At 60.7% G+C, this 18456-nt stretch overlaps 1 protein-coding gene across 1 annotated transcript in view; it reads left to right on the forward strand.

Moving 5' to 3' along the window:
* Nucleotides 1–15665, forward strand: part of ITFG1 (integrin alpha FG-GAP repeat containing 1) — a 67220-nt gene extending 51555 nt beyond the window's left edge. The window contains exons 13-18 of the mRNA XM_045818668.1: nucleotides 4634–4677; nucleotides 7351–7429; nucleotides 11918–12042; nucleotides 12626–12708; nucleotides 13572–13689; nucleotides 14390–15665. Coding sequence (XP_045674624.1) covers nucleotides 4634–4677; nucleotides 7351–7429; nucleotides 11918–12042; nucleotides 12626–12708; nucleotides 13572–13689; nucleotides 14390–14449 — 509 coding nt within the window. The 3' untranslated portion in view covers nucleotides 14450–15665. The remainder of the gene's footprint in view (nucleotides 1–4633; nucleotides 4678–7350; nucleotides 7430–11917; nucleotides 12043–12625; nucleotides 12709–13571; nucleotides 13690–14389) is intronic.
* Nucleotides 15666–18456: the final 2791 nt, after the last annotated feature.

Below are 18456 nucleotides of genomic sequence, written 5' to 3' on the forward strand. Positions count from 1 at the left end.
GGAGCCTCCATGGCCCATGGCTCGTAGCCCAGGTCGGGCCGGGTCCGCCGGACAGCGCCGCCAGTGGGGACCGCGGCCCCCGTGGTGCGGGAGGACTTCGTTCTGGAAAACAAAGCGGCTCCGCGGCGTGAACGCTGCTAACACAGATGTTAATAACATTCTCTACAGAAAGGCCATGGGAAATGAGACGCCAATCTAAAGCGATCATTTGGGGAAAGTAACCTTCTGGCCACGTTGAGATGCCCTCCCACCCCTCCCTCCATCACTGGTGCTCGCCTGGGCTCCCGCAGCGGCCGCCGTGCCGCCTCCCCGTCCGGGCCGCCACCGGCGCCGGCGTGGACCGCGCTCTAAGACTCATAAAGGGTCTGAGTGACGAGGTCGGCTGGGAGGGAGGCCTTGTTTCACACCGGGCGGTTAAGTGTGATGTTCGCTCTGTAGCCACGTGTCTTACAAAAACAGGAACGGAAGGCGTTTTCAGAGAAGGAATTCAGTCGGTCACCCTGAACCCCAGTGAGGCCACTTTATCCCTCCCACCGCTGCTGCTGCGGACTACCGCTCCTGCCAGCTGCGGCCTCCCCCTCCCCTCCTCCCCCTCCTCCCCCTCCTCCCAGCCCGGCCAGGCTTATGCTCACGATGATTGTTACTAAGTAGCCACCCGAGTCACACAGCCACACGCATGAAGGCAAGGTTTTACTCCCGGAATGCCCCTGGAAGCCCCTGGGCTGCAATGTGTCCTCCTCCCACGGGGTGGTCACGCCCTGAGTGCTGTCACTGTGACGGAAACTGGTGAATTACACGTCCCATTAGTCAACTTTTAAACTGATTTAATCTGCTAATAACCAGTAATTCACATAGCTCATTAATTATTTTAATTACAGTTTTTCATTTAACTCTGAATAGCCTAAGTTTTCATATTTCACTAATCCTCCTAAAACAGCTTGGGTTTTAAAATCCTGGGGTATTAGAAATTACCGCTTAGACCACTTTATTTGCAAGCGTATCATAAAATGTTGTAATATAGATCTATATGGAATTCTTAATGCGAATCATTTAGAAAAGTTTGTGAAATGGTTAAACCCTTGAATGTCTAGAAATCAGACTGTGGTCCAGCCGGCACCAGCGCGTTGGTGGGAAGACACTGGCGCATGCTTGTCACGAGAGAGAGAGAGAGAGACAGACAGACAGACAGACACTGATGAGCCGGACAGAAACCGTCTGGACAGAAACCGTCCCTGCCCTGGGAAGCTCGCCGGGGGCTGCGGAGAGGGCAGGCGGGGCGGGGGGGACCCCACTGCCTGCGGGCGTCTCTGGGCGTTCGCACGCCGGCCTGTGGTGCTCAGTGCTGCGGGGGGGGACCGTCTGCGTCACTGTGACCTGTGCTTCCTGTGAAAAGTGCGACTGTCTCCCTCCCAGGAGGCAGCTTTGCTGTGGTCACTAGCGCAGCGATACAGCCCGCCCTGGAGTGCGCAGCAGCCAGGGGTGTCTCTGACCCAGGCGGGGTGGGGTGGGGGCCGGGGGAGGCAGAAATGACGCTCCCGCCCCGATCCGATCGACTGCTCGTACCTCTGGCCTGTTCGTGAGCTGCCGTTTGTGGAGTCCTACAGCTGCCCTCTCAAGGGACACTTGGACAAATGTCATAGGGGTCTGCCCCTTTATGCCTTGGGTTAGGCAAGCGAATTTTAGAGCATTATGTTGTTCACTGTTAAAGCTTTGGTTGGGTGTTTGTTTTGTTTCCTGATCCCCAAGAGGAAGCGGCCGGCTGTGGAACTTTTTCTGATTTTATCAGCTCGAGGGAAGAAAGCGTGTCTGCGGGTGGGTCCATCTTCCTTGGGACCGGAGACCGACCCAGGGATTTAACGGCAAAGACAGAGCTGAGCGTGACCCTCGCTCTCCCCCGCCCCCCCTGCCCAGGGCAGTGTCCCTGCCGAGGGTGGCGCAGACGCTTTTCTGCCCCACGCAGGACGGGCCCCACCTGCCCGGTCCCCCGGGCCCGCCCCTGGGGAAGGTCAGGCTTCTCGGTAGACGAAGTAACCGTTTCGCACCGAGAACAGGTTAGCCTTTACGATAGTAGTTGGGAGTTCTGAACTCCCAATGAAACAGTGTTATCGAGAAGAAGACTCATTAAGCTCAGGCATTAACATCGCCCCTTCTTGAATCTGGTAAAACCGGGGAAATGCATCTTCTGTTCGTATTACGTAGCTCTCTCTTTTTAAAAGAGGGGTGTGTAGTAAACACCCATGACATAAACGTGATACGTACGTAAGTACGATACATTTAAATCTTACCATTTGGACCCTGTTGCTACAAATGAAACTTCAAATTTGACAGAGGAAGTCTTGTAAAAATCAAAAACAGATATAAGATACAAGCAAATTTTTAGCTTGCTATGTACAAAATGGAAAAGACTATTATGTAGTTTTGAGTAAGTGTTCTCAACTCTGCTAAACAAGACAGAGACATTCTCCCTTGTACAGAAAATAAAATAATCCAATGGTTCATTGATTTCCCATCTCCCACGTAAGCAGGATAATGTGTTTTTTAAATGACCTGGTGCCTGCTGGCCACACGGTCTTCCTAAAGAATCCCATTTGCGTGGCGACCTCCAGTGACGCGCTGGCTGAGCTCTCGCTTCCCGTTCTGGAGCAAGGGGCGGTGCGGGCCCTGGACTCGCCGCCCAGGCGCTCTCCTGTGGGGACGAGGGCGGAGCCTGTGTGGAGGCAGCGCCGCCCGCTCACTCAGCGTGGTGGGGACGAGTGCAACTGAGACGCCCCCGTGCACACCAAAGCTCCAGGACGACCCCCAGAAATCACTCTGTTCCTTGGAATTCACCCCAGCAGCCGCCATTGCAGTTTCTGCAAACCCACTCCTCCGGACGCCTCCCAGAGCGGGATCGCCCAGGGCTGGCGCTGTGGCGGGTGGCCTGTCGCCCTCCGCACGACGTCCTCGAGGCCACCACCCCCCCCCAGACTGGTACCCGCAGGCCTGCTCCCCTGGTTGGAGCCCGGGGCAGGTCCTGGTCTGTTCCCGCCTGGGTGCCGTGAGTAGCAGGCGCGCCCTGTGGTCCTGGTGTGAAGCGTCCTGAGCGCTAATGATGTTGCTCATCTTTTCACGGGCTTTGTCTCTTTATTTTCTTTGGAGAAATGCCTATTCAGATCTTTTGCCCATTTTTTAATTGATTGTCTTTTTATTAGTGAAGTATAAGGGTTCTTTATATTATTTGGGTCATGGCCAAATGTAATTTTTATGTTATGAGTTAAAGTCTAACTTCGTTTTCCTCCAAGTGGCCAATTATCCTGGACCGTTTATTGAATAATCCATCTTTTCCGGCCTTAGCAAGTGTCTGTGGAGCAAAGACACCGGCCCAGGCACTGAGAAGAGGACAGAAATGCTGCAGAGCAGACGCACTAGTCACGCACACAGACTTGTGAGCAGACAGTCACTGTTCGGCAAAACAGTGGTTTAAATGAAGTTTATGAAGAGCATCCTGGTGCAAGTGGGGAAGAAATACTAATGTGAGCCTGGAGTTAAACACCCCCCCCCCAAAAAAAAACAACCAACCAAAAACCTCAAGAGTAGACGTGAGAACCAGACGCTGTCCCAGGATAAATGACTTGCACGCCAGAGGCTGCTGTGCGGGTGCAGAGCACTGCCTCCGCCGGCTGCTCACGCGGCGTCTGACGCAAACACTGAAGTGACCACGCTGACGTGTGTGCGGTGTGGGCGGGCAGCGTCCCCGCCATGGTGAGCGGGCCTTTCTGAGGGCCCGCGTCCCTCGGACCCTGCCCGAGCGCCGTCTCTCAGAACGCACGCGACCTGCCCTGGCCGTGGACTCCAGGCGAGGCCAGGACCCCCTCCTGCAGAGGGGTTGGGGGTACGCGCGCCGACAGACACTCCCAACTGCCACCGAAGCGGCTCCCGCGTGCCCAGCAGGGTCACCGGCGCTCACTCACCGACGGCACGCCGAGCGCCCGCCAGCGCCCTGGGTCTGTTCTTCCAAAGGCGCCGCCTCGCGTGAGCGGCACCAGCACGGCCGAGTCTCAGAACTCGCGTGGCTCCTGTGAAGACTGGTCGGGTGCTCTGACCTTTTCTCCTTCGGCGAGTGTAGGGTAAATGCGCCATTAGGTTACTTGTGCACGCTCCTTGTAGACAGACCATCGGCGGTTTTGCGGTCGCAGCCTCCTAACCGTTGCCCGGCGTGCCCAGGCTCTGAGGCCAGGGGCTCGGACTGTGTACGGGGACATACGGGGGTCCGCCCTGAGACACGGAGTGCCGGGGGCTCCGCCTGCCCCTCCCCGTGCACACCCCCCTCCGTCTGCGCTTCCGCCGGCCCTGGGCCGTCCTGGGGCTGCAGCTGGCCCAGCGGCCGGGGCGGGGGCCAGCGGCAGACCGGTGTGACCCCCACTGTCCGCCGGCGTCCCAACTGCTCAGGGAAGGCTTTCGAGGTGTCGGAGGAAAGCGAACAACCGACATCCAGGGGCCTCGGGGCCAAGGCAAGGCCGCTGGTTTCTGTTCCAGACCACAGGGCCCGAGGAGCGTGGGGGTGGGGGCTGGGGGGGAACGGCAGGAGGTCACTTTAAACGCAGGCCGAGGCTGCGCCCCCGCTAACGAGCTGCCTTCCCTTCCCCCCCCACAGTTCTCAGCGGCCTCTGCTCCAACGACTGCCCGCGGAAGATAACGGTGAGTGAGCGCGGCGGCCACGCCGGCCGCGGTCGGGTCGCCCCTCGTGGGGGCCCTGGGTGTGCCCCTCAGTGCTGGAGAGGAGTTCCCTGGGGTAAAGGGCCTTCGCTAGGGCGCCTGCCCCTCAAGGGTCCCCTCCGGCAGCCTCTGCTCACACCCGGGGGAAGCGCCCCCCCATCATCTCCAGGATGCGTGATGCTCCGGCAGCCTCGCCTGCGGAGCTTCAGCCCCTCCCCCCCCCGCCCCCGACTGTCACCCTGGGGGTGAGGGACTGCCGTCCTGGTACACGGCACACAGCATGGAGTCAGGCTTACGAATTTTTCAGTGAGTTTTTGAATAGTCTTAATACTGATTTGCTGTCCTAATGGGACATTTCAGCGAAATATGGTAACAAAATGTGAGAATAGTTTGGCTTAGGTTTTGAAATTGCCTGTTTGTGTAAATGTTAAGAATGTTAACATTATACTTGAAAGTGTGGGTGTGTGTGTGTGTGTGTTGGTATATCCTTGCTTGAGTGCTCACAGTAACCCTTGTTGTATAAGGAGTTACCCCCCATTTAAAGATGAGGAAACGGGGGGCACTTCTCGGGGCCCGTTCTAGGCCCTCGGCCCCTCCGCGTGGCTCTCCAAGTCTCCTCAGCCCCCCCACCCCCGGCCTTGTCTTGCCGTCTGTATGCCGGCTGCCCCCCAGTCCGTCCGTCTGAGGTGCTCCCCCAAGTCATCTGAAGCCGTCCCCCGAGAACGGGGAGCCCTGCGGGAGGGACCCCCCCCCCCGTGTGAGACACCCGGCCTCCGCCGCTCAGTGTGACGCGGCTCCGCGCTCCGAGGTGGTCCCCTTTCTCCACCTTCGTCGCTCGGAAGTTCAGACTGGCCGCCGGGTTCTCGTGTGGGTCCCCGGATCCTGAAACGGCTGTGTGCTCCGGGTGCCCACAGCCCTGCGCCCACAGGCGTTCCCGTGGGCCCCTGCTCTCTGCCTGCGCACCTGCGTGGTCGCCAGCCTTCAGCGTGCCCTTGAGAGGGAAAGGTCACGCTGCCGCGTGTTCCAGTAAGGGAGGGGGATGGGGAGCGCTGACGTCGTGACAGTGCAGCCCGTGCTTTTCCCCCGCTGCACCTCAGGGGTCCCAAAACCCGCGGCCCCTGGCCCCGTGGTCGGGGCACTGCCCTCCTCTCCCTCAGGGCGTCAAACTGAAGAAACAACAACAGCCAACACTGCAATAGCCATCCAACCTGAAAGAATCAGAATTACACATTTTTATCAGAGGGGCAAAAAATGCGTGTTTCGGCGTGCCACGGAACTTGAGTCACCAGCTTACGTGTGCCTGGGGTCCAGAAGCTTGACCCTGGCTGGTGTGGGCCGTGTGAAAGCAGTTACACAGTAAATAACTTTAAAATCATACCTTTTAGAGCTAAATAAATTAAAATACATCTAAACATTACAAGTTATATCCCACAATTCAGAAGGCTTCTTAGTAACTCCAACTCGCGTCCTCCCCGCCCTTCTGTGTTGTGGAGTCTGTGTTCTGTGGCCTCCCGTCCGGCGCCCTCGTTGCTGTGCCGGTCAGCAGAGGCCCGTCGCCGCTGCAGGAGGAAGCAGCCCCCCCCCCACCGCCCCCAACGGGAAAGGAGACGTGTTTATTGTTTTCTGCGTGCTCAGCCCAGTTCCTGTCTCTGTTCTCTTGTATTGGTCAACCCTAATTATTAGGCAGAGGTTCGGATGACACTATATACTCTGGCAAAGTGCCAACTTTTTTTAAGGATTTTATTTATGTGCAGAGAGGGGGAAGGGAAGGAGGAAGAGAAACAGAGAAACGCTGGCTGGTTGCCTCTTGCACACACACCCCTCTGGGGCCAACCCGCAACCGGGGCAGGGCCCCGAGCAGGAAGCGAGGCGGCGACCTCGGGCTCCGTGGAGGACCCTGGGCCCGCTGAGCCACGCCGGTCAGGGCGGGGGCTGCCGAATTTCACACAGTGCACCAAGTGTGGGCCCGCCCAGGAGACCGCTGGCACCGGCCCCTCGGGCTCCGTTCGTGTCTTCAGGGTCTCATTCCGCCGACCTCAGACGGGGCATCTTCAGGTTTGTTAGTTCTTCCCTCGCAGCCCAGACCTGCTGCCGAGCCGCTGCAGTGGGCTTTTCACTGGTCACCCCGCACTCTGGAAGGGCGCGTGTGTGTGTGTGTGTGTGTGGTTTCTGTTGTTGGAAACCGGACATCTTAAATAACACATGAGCCCGGGACGCGCTCTCCCAGGCGCGTTGTCCCTGGTGGCTGTCGCTGCTGTCCCTCCGGTGGCCTGGCTGGACCGGGGCGGCGGGCCTGCCCTGTGTGCTCCGCTCGGGACCAGCGGTGGCTGCAGAGGGGCGTCCGTCAGTGACAGACGGGCCTTGGTGTGGGGACGGTGGGCGCACAGGCGGGGGCCCGCAAGGGCCGCAGGCCGTGTCAGCACTCTTTCCAGAGCCCTCGTGTGAGCTTCTCGTTTGCATTTTCCCTCCTGAGCGTGGTCAGCCGCTCGTTAGCCCCAGCTGACAGCACAGCCCGCGTGCCGGGCAGCCGGTGGGCACGGCTCCCTGGGGAGAGCTGCGTGGCGTGCCCGCCCTCTGCAACGGACCCCATCCGTCTCGGCAGACCCCCAGAGCGCCCCACCCACCCCCAAGGCCTGACTCTCCTTCTCGCTACAGCCCTTCGGCGTGAACCAGCCAGGACCCTACATCATGTACACGACCGTGGACGCCAACGGGCACCTGAAGAACGGGTCAGGTAAGGCCGGACGGCACACGTGGGTGTCGGGGCTCCCGCCGTCCACACGCCGACAGGGCGGACTGCGTGACGGCGGCCGGCGTGTTCACACGCCCGTTAACAGTTTCCCCTTTGGCATGAGACCCCGTCCTCCTGTGGGCCGGCACCCGAGGAGCACGGAGGCCCGTGACACACGCGTGTCCGCGCGGACTCCTCTTGCGCCCCGTTGTGACGCAGCCGCCTCACGAGCGGTCTCCGTCCCCCTGCGACGTGGCGGGGGGCTGACAGAGCTCCTCTCGGGCAGCCATGCACGCGAGGGCCTCGGTGCACAGCCCGAACCGGCCCTGGTCTCCTCCCGGTGGAACAGGAGCAGGAACGTTACATAGAACTTTACATAAAGGTTGTTCTGGTGTACGATCGCCAAGAAAAAATCTAGTTCTAGTTGTGAGTAAATAGTAAAGGGAAGTACAGTCCAGACACAAAGGAAACGAGACTGACCCAAGGATCGTGCTTTTGGCAGGGGGCTCCCGCCCACGAGGAGAGCCGGTCGCAGCGAGCGCAGCCCCTACGTCTGGGCAGGGCCCTCAGGGGCTAGCTCGCCCCTCCGAGGCGCCCGCAGAGAGAGTCACTTCCATTCTGTTTCCATGGGCCCCAAAGGAGGAGGAACGCGTCTCGTGGCTGTTTTTGCTTTACAGAGTGACCTGACACAAACGCACCGCACGCCGGAGTGCGCTCCCTTAAGGCTGACTGTGCGTGTGCAGCCTCTGGGTCACGGCGCTGCTGCCGCCGGAGGTGCGCAGTGGAGACGCCAGGGGAGCCTGGCGGGCCGGCTCCTGTCCCAGGGTCTCCTTTCCATGGGGGGCGGGGGGGGCGCGTGGAGGAAGTGAGGATGTGGGCGACCTGAACAACTATTTCTTTACACTTCAACCTCGGCACATGTCAAACCACACCAAAAATTCCAGGACTGGCTGGTAGTATCCATTTTTCAGCTTGAGCAGAGATTAACTGGGCATAGTTTTGTGTCAAAAAAACATAAATTGGTAACGACAGAAGATGGAAGGGGCCCTAACGCCCTCCTGGAACGGGCGCCACGCTGCTTCTCTCAGAAAGAACGGATTTCCGCGAGGGGACTCGCCCCTCACTCAGTCTCCGCCGACTGAGGAGCCGTCGGGGCAGCCGCGTCAGCGGATCTGGGGACGTGGGGGCAGCTAGGGAGATGAGAAAAGGGGGAGGGGGGGTGCGGAACAGCTCTAAGCATAACTGGTCGAGTCTCTCCGTGCAGCTACAGAAATCGAATGACTCAGTGAGCGAATGAACGAATGACAGAACACCCAGGAAGTCCGAGGGACCGTGAGAAAGCTGGCCAATCACTCCGCTGCTCGGCCCTTAGAAATCCCATCGCACAGATGCAGATGAGTCGAAGACGCTTTCTGAAAACTCAGAGCAGGGAATTAGAAACTACAGTGCCGACAGAACGGAAGATCGCCCCGTGGAATTGTGTGTACGCGCTGACTCCTCGTGTGACATCCGGTCGCTGTGGGTCCCACGCCGAAGGGGAGCTGCCGCCCGGCAGCGCCAGGAGCAGAGGGGGAGGGTGTAGTTTGTCTGTTCCGCGGCCTTTGCTGGCAAATGTCTTGTCATCCACAAGTCGTTATAAATAATTCAACAGTCCTGCCTACTGTGCAAGCGTGTTTGTTGCAGAGGAATGTGATCTTTTAAAAACTCCCGTTCATCGCTCAGCTGCACCACGGGCGCACTCCTTCTCACCCCCTCCGTCTGCCCCCCCCTTGTCCTCCGGCGTCAGCCGCGCAGCCGTGGGGAGCCGCTGTGCGGGGTGGGGGGGGGGGCGACATGCCCAGTGCACGGCGCGCGCAGGGCCGTCCTGGGGGGGGCACTCGGCCCCCGCTGGGCGAACGCAAGGGCGCGCAGTAGGAGTCCTAGCGTGACTTCCCCATGCGCGCACTTATGTCCGAGGTGGCCCCCTGCAAAGACTCACTGCAAGTTGAGTCTCAAGTTGAAATAGAATAGTATCTGAAAAAAAAGAAATACATGCTTCATCTCCTCAATTAATGTTTTACCAGTTCTGATGAAATTCACGAGAACACGGGATCAGGTGGAGTCAGATGAGCGAACTCAGAGAGCAGAGGTGCCGATTTAATTGGAAATCATATTTTTAGCAGCTTACTCAGAGGCATGTGCTCTCCGAGGCGAGTTCCGCCCTGAAATAACTTCTCCTCCAGCTTTACCCTCCCGGGAGGCTCCTCCGGGACCCACCTGGCCCTTCTGGCCCAAGAGGACGAGCGAGTCGGAGGTCACGGAGCACCCGTGCGTGCTGCGTGCTGCGTGCTGCGGGCGCGGCGTCGGACCGCGCTACGTGCTGCGTGGCACAGCGTCGACGCGGCGTTGGACCGCGCCGCCCCCCGGGACCCGCCTCACTCTCCGAAGACCGGGAGGTGCGGGCCCGCCCGCGGCACAGATGTGGCACGTGCCTGCGTGCACCACCCCCAGGAAGAGACACGTACTGTTCGGGAGTTGAGCGTGTTCCAGGCATGAAAGTATTCTCTTACTCTGGTCACATGAGCTCGAGTTTTCTCATGAACCGAGTACGTTTTTTAATTGAAACAAAATGGCTTTGGCCGTAAGGAAGATTACTAACGCAAAAGTTGCAACCCTGCTGTTGTCACATGCACAAGAGGGGAGAGTTACATCCTGACATCCACCCACCTTACCTACGGAGGGGGAGCACAGAACTCCCCGGGCCCGGCAGTGCGCGGTAGGAAGGCTGCCACCACCACCACCCCCTCGCCGTCAGCGGTAGAGGGCCGCCGCGGGAGCCGGACACGGCCGCAGCGGTTCTAGGGGGAGCCCGGGCGTCCCCGGCACACGTCCCGTGGGCTCCGTGCGTCTGCGCCGGCGCTTCCGCGCGGCTGGGCGGGCAGTGGCCCGGGACTGAGTGCAGCCCTTGCTCTGCGCACAAAGTAGTTGTTATTTTTAAAAACTGTGGTAAGCAACTCACTAACCATTCTATTTTACTTAATTACTTAATTATGAATGTCCACAAAAAGTAATTGAGAATATGAATCCTGCCTAATTTATTTCAAGAGTTCGTATTTTAGAAATCAATAAGCAATCTAAAATAGGCCTGGTTTGCCCATTTCCTGCCAGAATCCTCAGCAGAAGATGGATACCAGCAAACCGAATCCCACGGCGCACCGGAGGTCACACACCGAGGGCGGCGGGGTGGGTGTGTCCCAGGGGTGCGAGGGCGACCCAGCACCCACCAAAGGACCAGTGTGACCGACCGCAGCAGCAGAGCCCCAGGGGAGTCGAATGGCGGTCTCAGCCGTGCAGGAAGCACACCGGCCAGAAGTCAGCGTCCATTTCTGATAAAAACTGTCACCAAAGTGGGAACGAAGGGGCACATCTCAGCATAACAAAGGCCACAGGTGACACGCCCACGGCCAACACCGGCCTCAGCGCCGAGAAGCCGGCAGCCTCCCCTCTGAGGTCAGGACCAGGACAGGGAGGCCGCCGTCACCACCTGCGTCCCACACAGCCCTGGACGTCCTCGCCGCAGCGGTCGGACAGGGAGCGGCTGCAGCGGGCGGCAGAGGACCCGGTGCCACAGGGGCCTGTGTGGGGACGAGGGGCCGTCCGCAGCCCGAGGCCTGCGCTTCCGCCCGAGAAACCAGGGGAAGAGAAGCCGACTGAACCCGGCAAACAAGACAAGGAATGAGAGGAAATGAGGAAGGAATAGAAAAACAGAGAAAACCAGCAAGATAGTTTTTTAAAGATTAACAACATTTACAAACCTCTAGCTAAGCTGACCAAGAAAAAAAGAAAAATTACTAAAACCCAAAGTGGAAGCGAGGACCACTCTCCTCACGGACTTGGAAGCCGCGTGAGGGACCGACAGGCACAGGGAAGAGGCCGGCATCCCCAGGTGGATGCAAGTGAGACAGAAGCACTGTGAAACGCCCCAGTGAGGTGCCGCCCGCAGCCCCGAGAGAGCCGCGGCCGGTCGGACAGGCTAGAGCACAGCCCTTCCCCAGCACCAGGGCACCGGGGCACTGGGGCGGGCCAGGAGACCCCCGCCCGTGGCTCTGTGACTATGCTTGCGTGCGCCACCAGAGCAGGCCAGTGCACAGGGGACACTCGGGGCTGCCTCCCCACAGCTGGGAAGCCGGGCTCAGGGACGGGGGTGACCACTCGTGGGACGGGCTCCTCAGGGACAGTGGACACGCTGCGGACGTTGGTGTGGCCTGGGCCAGCAGCCGTGTGAGCACACTCAAGGCCAGCCAGCCGCACGCTCTCCGTGAGCGGAGGTCGCACCGCGTGGGCTGCATCCCGGTAACGCTGCCGTGTCGTCAGTGAGCCACACGGGGCGTCTCGCGTCTCTGTCCTTGAAGAGCAGGCTCCAGCACCCGCGTGGTTGGGCTGGGTCGCTCTACCGCTCGGCGAGAGCGGCGTTTCTGATGTGTCTCTCTCTGCCCCCCCCCCGCCCCGCAGCGGGGCAGCTCAGCCAGTCGGCGCACCTGGCCCTGCAGCTGCCCTACAGCGTGCTCGGCCTGGGCCGCAGCGCCAACTTCCTGGACCACCTGTACGTGGGCATCCCCCGGCCCTCGGGGGAGAAGGTGAGTCGGGATGGGTCTTGTCTGCAGTTGGTCTGCGTTTCAACACTCACCAGCCAGGCGTCTGAATTCAGTCATTCGCTCATTCGGATTCAGTGGGTTGGAACGGCAGCGATTCGAATACTGTGTTCCCCTTAAAGAACTAAGAATTGACCGGTAGTGACCTCTTGGTCCCACCTAAGGGCGCGTCACCCTCTGGAGAAGAGTGGTCCGCCACCCCTCCCGAAACCCAGTGACCCCACCCCACCCCCTCCCCCCACCCCGCCCCGCCGCCCTCTGTCGCCTGTTCACCTGCTGTCCCCCTCGCCCCGCCTCCGGCTTGGCCTCTGTGCGGGCGCCCTGAGCCGCGAGCTGCAGGGGCGTCCGTGAGTGTTTGCTGACCCGGTGAATCAGGAGGCAGGCAAAGTCCTTCCCTGCAAAGACGAGAACCATGAACTCTGGCAGGGCACGGGGCCTCCGGGGACTTGCCGCCCGTGAATTCAGTCCAACCCATGCCCGGGGCCCGGGAAACTCTGGGGGGGCTGGCCTGCCCCTCGCCGGCGCAGCGTCGGAAGCGCCGGTGACCGTGTCCTTTGCTGCTTTGCAGGCCGTGCGGAGACAGGAGTGGACGGCCATCATCCCGAACTCGCAGCTCATCGTCATCCCCTTCCCTCACAGCGCCCCCCGCAGGTAGCGCCACGCGCTCGTCCCCCTCCGGGTTCTGGGCTCGGGGCACCCTGGGGCGGCTCCTCTCGCCCCTTCTGAGCAGACGCTCTTCTTGTAACTGGGGCACACAGCAGGGAAACGGATCGGTCTCAGCGTGAGCTGTGGCCGGGGGCTCGCTGACCAGAGGCTGACCGATGGAGCGGTAAACTCTGACCGTCGCAGACCAAGCCCGCTGCGCCCCGCCGCCGTCGCTCAGAGTGGTCTCACCTGTGCCGCGCCCCTGAGACGAGAACGGGCCGGTTCCCGCGGAGCCGCCCGCAGCCCGGGGACGCCGAGCCCGGCGGTGGGCTCTCCGGGCGGGGGCGGGGCAGTGACGTGACCCTCCCCCACACCACACGAGCCACGGAAGGGTCGTGGGGGCCCCCACCCGCGCCTGCCTGGACGTGCGGCTGTGCTGGCTGGTCATGGAGCGTATGTGGGCGGAGGCCGGAAGGAGAAGCCACAGAAATCTTACCAAAACCACGCGGCCACCTGCCCGTAGGGTCCGAGGTTCCGAATTAGGCAAGTCAAGCAAGACGTGAAAAGCACGTCTCACGTGGTCCCGGGGACCCTCGGTCACCGCCCGAGAGGATAATGCTCTCGGGATCAGGGCAAGGACCACTGCGTCCCGTCGGGAAAGCTGCCCTCTCCCAGCCGCTGAGTCAGGCCGACTCTGCAGGGTCGCCTCTGGCCGTCGCTCTGCACAAAGCGAACTGCTCCCGTTTCAGTTCTGATGAGTGGGCGGATGGGCGACTGGCCGCGTGCGGGGAACGGGTCGGTTGATGAGGCTCCTCGGTCTCGGTGCAAAGTGTGACTCCCCTGTGTCCCCCCCCCTTGTCCCCCCGCAGCTGGAGCGCCAAGCTGTACCTCACGCCCAGCAACATCGTGCTCCTGACGGCCGTCGCGCTGGTCGGCGTCTGCGTCTTCATCCTGGCCGTCATCGGCGCCCTGCACTGGCAGGAGAAGGTCCGCGCCTCCCCCGGGGCCCTCACTCGCGGGGGCGTGTGGTGTCTTCAGATCCGCCGCGGCTGACATGGTCGCGGCTCTGATTTTTCGGGTTCCCCGCCGCTGCCGCCAGCACCATCCTTCAGACGTGCCCTGGCCCCTGTCCCCTGTCCCCACCCCAAGTCACCTCTCTCAGACTGTGGGGACACTCCCGCACCGTGCCCTGGGGCAGCGCGCTGGCCCTCCTCTCCCCGGGCTGGCAGCCCCTTGGGAACGAAACACGAAACTCGGGGCCTTTTTAACCCTCGGAACACCCAGCGCCAGTGAGCCCCGCTGAGCAAGGTCCGCAGGTCAGCCCCAAACACGCGACGCAGCCTAACCTCGTTGACTTAGCCGTGTCTGCCGGCCTCAGCGTTAAGGATGGGGAAAGTGTCATCGTTGATTCCGTCCTTACAAAATCTCATGTTTACTCCTATTTTCAAATAAACAATAACAAGCTAGGTGTTTCAGGAACATTTCCTGTTGGGTTTTAAATTCAGGTGAGTGGGTCATTAATGTATAAAATCACTCCTGTAAGCTTCAGAAATAGTTAGACTGGGACAACAGCCACACTGGTACCTGCTCGGTGGAGGGGGGGCTGTTCTTAGCTGACCCCTTCAGCTCAGAGACGCGCCTTCTCTCGCGTTCCTGGGTCCCTGACGAGCCCGACCTTGTCTTGCAGAAGGCGGACGACCGGGAGAAGCGGCAGGAGGCCCACCGGTTCCACTTCGACGCCATGTGACCCGCCCTTCGCACCGCGCCGCGGGCCGGCCTCCGCGCCATCCGCCGGAGCGCTGCCGGTGGCTTAGAGAAGAATTAGGGGATTCCGAACGTAATTTCTAACCGATGCTGCTTTGGTGATTCCTGGAGAGCACGCGCACAGACGCGGCGGGAACGCGCCGGGGCCTCCTCGGAGCGCAGCGCGCTGCGCGGGGGCGGGGCCCGCCGGAGCCGCTCCGCGTGGGGCGGGTCGCATGTTCTCGGGTGTCTGCGTCTCTGCACGCTTGTCACGGCGATGGTGGCGGGAAAGACCGTGAATAAAGGCATTTCCGTGAGCGGGGCAGTCCACGTCCGCTCTTCCGACGCTGCGGACGGCCCTTCCGGGGCGTTTCCTAGAGTCACCGACCGTCGCAGAGGCGGGCGGAGCGGTGAGCGGGGCCTGGCCTGGGGCCCGCCCGCCCGCCCCACCCTCCCTAACCCTCGGAGCTTGGCTGGCGTTTGACCCGGGGACCCTCCGTCCTGGTCCGTTGTGGGCGGGGCCGTGAGCACGGGTGGGCGCGGCGCGGGTGAAGGGTCCGGCTCAGGGTCCGGCTCGGAGCGGGGCTCGAGGAGAGAGCGCTGTCATCGCTACTTTTAGATGCTTGCTTTACACGTCTACAGCTAATGGTCAACAGATACAACAAACTCCAGAGAATTTTACTTTCAGGCATTAGGAGCTCACGTTTGGAAAACCTGAGTTCTTGGTGGGTGGCAGCTGGTAGAAGGGTTTGTTCCGAGTCCGCAGAACCTAAAACATCACCGCAGCCCCCAGGACTGAACGCGCCCCGCACTGGCACGTGACCCCTGACCCCGTCTCGCGGTGGCGAGGGGCACCGACGTCTCCCGGGAGGCACGGCCCCGTCACCAGCGTCTGGTCAAAGCCCGCGGGGCCTGTGGTTCGCAGCCAGGCTGCAGAGCGGGTTTCGGGAGGCGCACCTCACCGGGAAGGTCCTCTGGGACGTGACTCTAAGACCTGGGGGGTGGGGGGGGGGTTTGCAACCAGTCGGCGCCAGTGCTGTCCTGCATGCAGACGGACGTGTGGCGGCTCCGTGACGCGGACGCCGGCCGAACACGGCCTGTGACTCGTGCTGTGCTGTCCTGGCCGCCCGCTGGGGACGGCTGGTTGTCAGTGATGGATTGACTCTGTGTCTGAGCATGTTAATGTCCTCTTAATAAATATTCTGTGTTGAGACCAAGTATTTAGGGGAGTCTGTAAGTAATCGCCAATATTTCGGAGCACGAGGAGGAGGCGTTATGAGGTCCGCACCCCGCACCTGGACCGGCGGACAGAGGGACGGGCTCGCCCGGCACCCCTTCTCCCCGTGAGTCGGGGCAGGTCAGGCACCTCCTGCCGCCGCCCTCCGTTAAGTCCTCCACTAAATGCCCTGGGCAGCTCCCGACCCGCAGCAGCCCCGTCCCCCGATCCAGCCCGACTGAACACCCCTCGGGAGCCAGGGTCTGGGGGAGCAGCGCTGCAGGCGAAGGGGACGTCAGTGGCAATCACAGCGACCTTGCAGAACCTTCCGAGTCTTGACACCAACCTCCAAACGCAACATCGAGGTCGTTTATCGAGGGCCAGCAGGTGCAGAACTTCGAGGACCCAGGGCACACACCCGAGTGTCCGTTTGAACACCGAGAGAGCCCGGGCTGCGAGGCGGGACAAACCTGGGTTCCGGGCCTGGCTGAGCCCCCCCCACCCCCACCCCCACCCCCCCCCCACCCCGGGGCTTCCAGTCCGCCACTTGGCCTCTGTGAGCCTCGGTCTCTTCGTCGAGACACGGGTAGTGACACCTTACAGGTCCGCGCTGAGCCGCACGTGGTGGCACAGGGTCCTGCCCGCCCGCCCTCCCCCCGCCCGCGCTGCAGGGGACTCAGTGACGCCGCCTTCTGCCCCCCGCCCGCCGAGGTGCCCTCCTGCCCGTCTCGTCCTCTGGGGAACTGGGAGGGCGGCTCTGAGTCACCATCTGGAAGGTAAAGATGACAGTACTTGTGCTGCAGCTGACCCCCGGGCCACACGGGTTGGAACGGCGTGGATCCGTTTGTACGTGGGGGTTTTTTCAGTAAACACTGCAAATGTGTCTTCCTCACGACTCTAATAACATTTTCTGGTATCTGGCTTTACTGCGAGAATATGGTACTCAAGCATGTATATATGGTACGTGTAACAGACAAAACACGTGTGAAGCGACTCTTTATGTTGGCAGTAGGACTTCTTTCTGGCCAACAGCAGGCTCTCCGTAGCTCCCTGTCAGGGGAGTCACCAGTTCTGGGTGGACTTTCAGCTGGAAGCAGGGGGTGCCCCTAAACCTCGTCTTGTTCAAGGGTCCCCTGTACCACAAAACCATTGTTGGTAGCACACCATGTACCCAGACTAGCCCTTTCCATTCTCCATCTACCAGCCAAAAAACGTTACATATTTTCAAAAACTTGATTCCCAAAATAGCTGTCACTCCTGGCAGGCCTCAGGATTAAAGGTCACGACTTGTAAGCATACTTTCCTTACCCTTCCCACTCGTGCTAAGGAAGGGGAGGGGCCCACGACGGGTAGAGGTGCCTAGACGTGCGCCCTCCCGTGGTTAAACACCCTGCCGACCTACGGAGTGTCTCACAGGCGGCGGGCGCTCCGCCGTCAAGCGGGGAGACCTTGGCTTCACTGTAGCCTTTTCAAGCCGACGGGTCCTAGAGCAACACGTTTGTAGACACAGGAAAACCGGGATCACCAGATTAGATAGTAAGTCTTAGGTTTCTATGAGGCTGCAGAGGATTCTTACGGCCACTATGAGAGGCCGTATTAGTCACCCGTGTGACTAGTACTTTGGAAGACCTCTCAGAAAGCAGCAGCCCGGGAGACGTGCATCCTGACAAACAGAACCACTCCCAGAGGAAGCTCACAAGCCGAGGATGGAGCACGGCCCCTTGGGGCTGACTCCCCAGGGCAGAGGGGACCGAAAGGTCCCCAGCGCTGCCGTGACTCGCAGCCTGGCTTCCCATCGCCCGCGCCCGGCCGGTGACTTTAAAAGACTAAGAAAACGGATAATCAATGAACGAGTGCCCCCGATCGATGACGCAGAGTGGAGGCGCGCTCTCCCGCAAGCCCGCAGTGCGTGGTGGGAGAGGGGGAGCCGCCCCAGTGCCTGGCTGTCCTGAGTCGGGGCGGGAAGGCTGGGCCTGACCCCCCACGCTCCTCCCTCCGGGCTACGGGCCCCGAGAGCCCCTGAAAGAGGAGGAAAATGGGGTGTTTTACGTGCCACTCGGGACGTTTAAACTCAGACCGAAAGTCAAAGAGCAACACTCATACTTCAGAATGTAAAATCACTCACACCTGGGGCTTCCCCGTTTGAGCTGGGTGTGAAATAAGTAAGTCAACAGTATCTCTACGTCCGGCCTGTGGACGGCACTTCCAGAGCCCTCGGGCTCCGGGGACCCAATCGCTCCTCACCGAGGACGGGCCGTGCGCTCGGGGGGCGCCGAGCTGTGAGTGGCGACGCGCGGCCGGCTTTGCCCCCCCCCCCACCTGCACCCTCAGAACACAGAGCTCCTTTCCGAAACACACAGTGCTCCTCCGTCCTCGCACAAACTGCCGCTTTCCCTCGTGAGAAAGCAAACGTCCCGTTCGGCTGTGACTCGCAGATTGTGCGGGTTCTCGGTCACGCGGTTGCTGCATGCCATTCTGCCTGCGAAGCGTGTTGTGAGTAAACACATCTCTGACTACACACACACAAAAAAGAAGAAATTGGACACAAATAAAACCCATGTCAGAAACGAACAAGGAGAGGTAACTGCAGAGACTGTGTACCCCAAAACATCACTGCCGGGTCAGCCGTAAAACTCGTCTGAGAAACATCAGACAAACCTTCCGTACGTGCCCGGCTGGGCCGCGTCTGGGGACGACACGACTAAGCGGGAAGACGCCAGGTCTCCGCCAGCGCCACCCCGTACCCCAGCGGGCTCTGCTGTTGGGGCTGAACGCGGGGCGCTGTTTCAAAGATG

This window comes from Phyllostomus hastatus, unplaced genomic scaffold, assembly GCF_019186645.2.
Source record: "Phyllostomus hastatus isolate PE091 unplaced genomic scaffold, TTU_PhHast_1.1 phas_scaffold_345, whole genome shotgun sequence".
Classification (NCBI taxonomy): domain Eukaryota; kingdom Metazoa; phylum Chordata; class Mammalia; order Chiroptera; family Phyllostomidae; genus Phyllostomus; species Phyllostomus hastatus.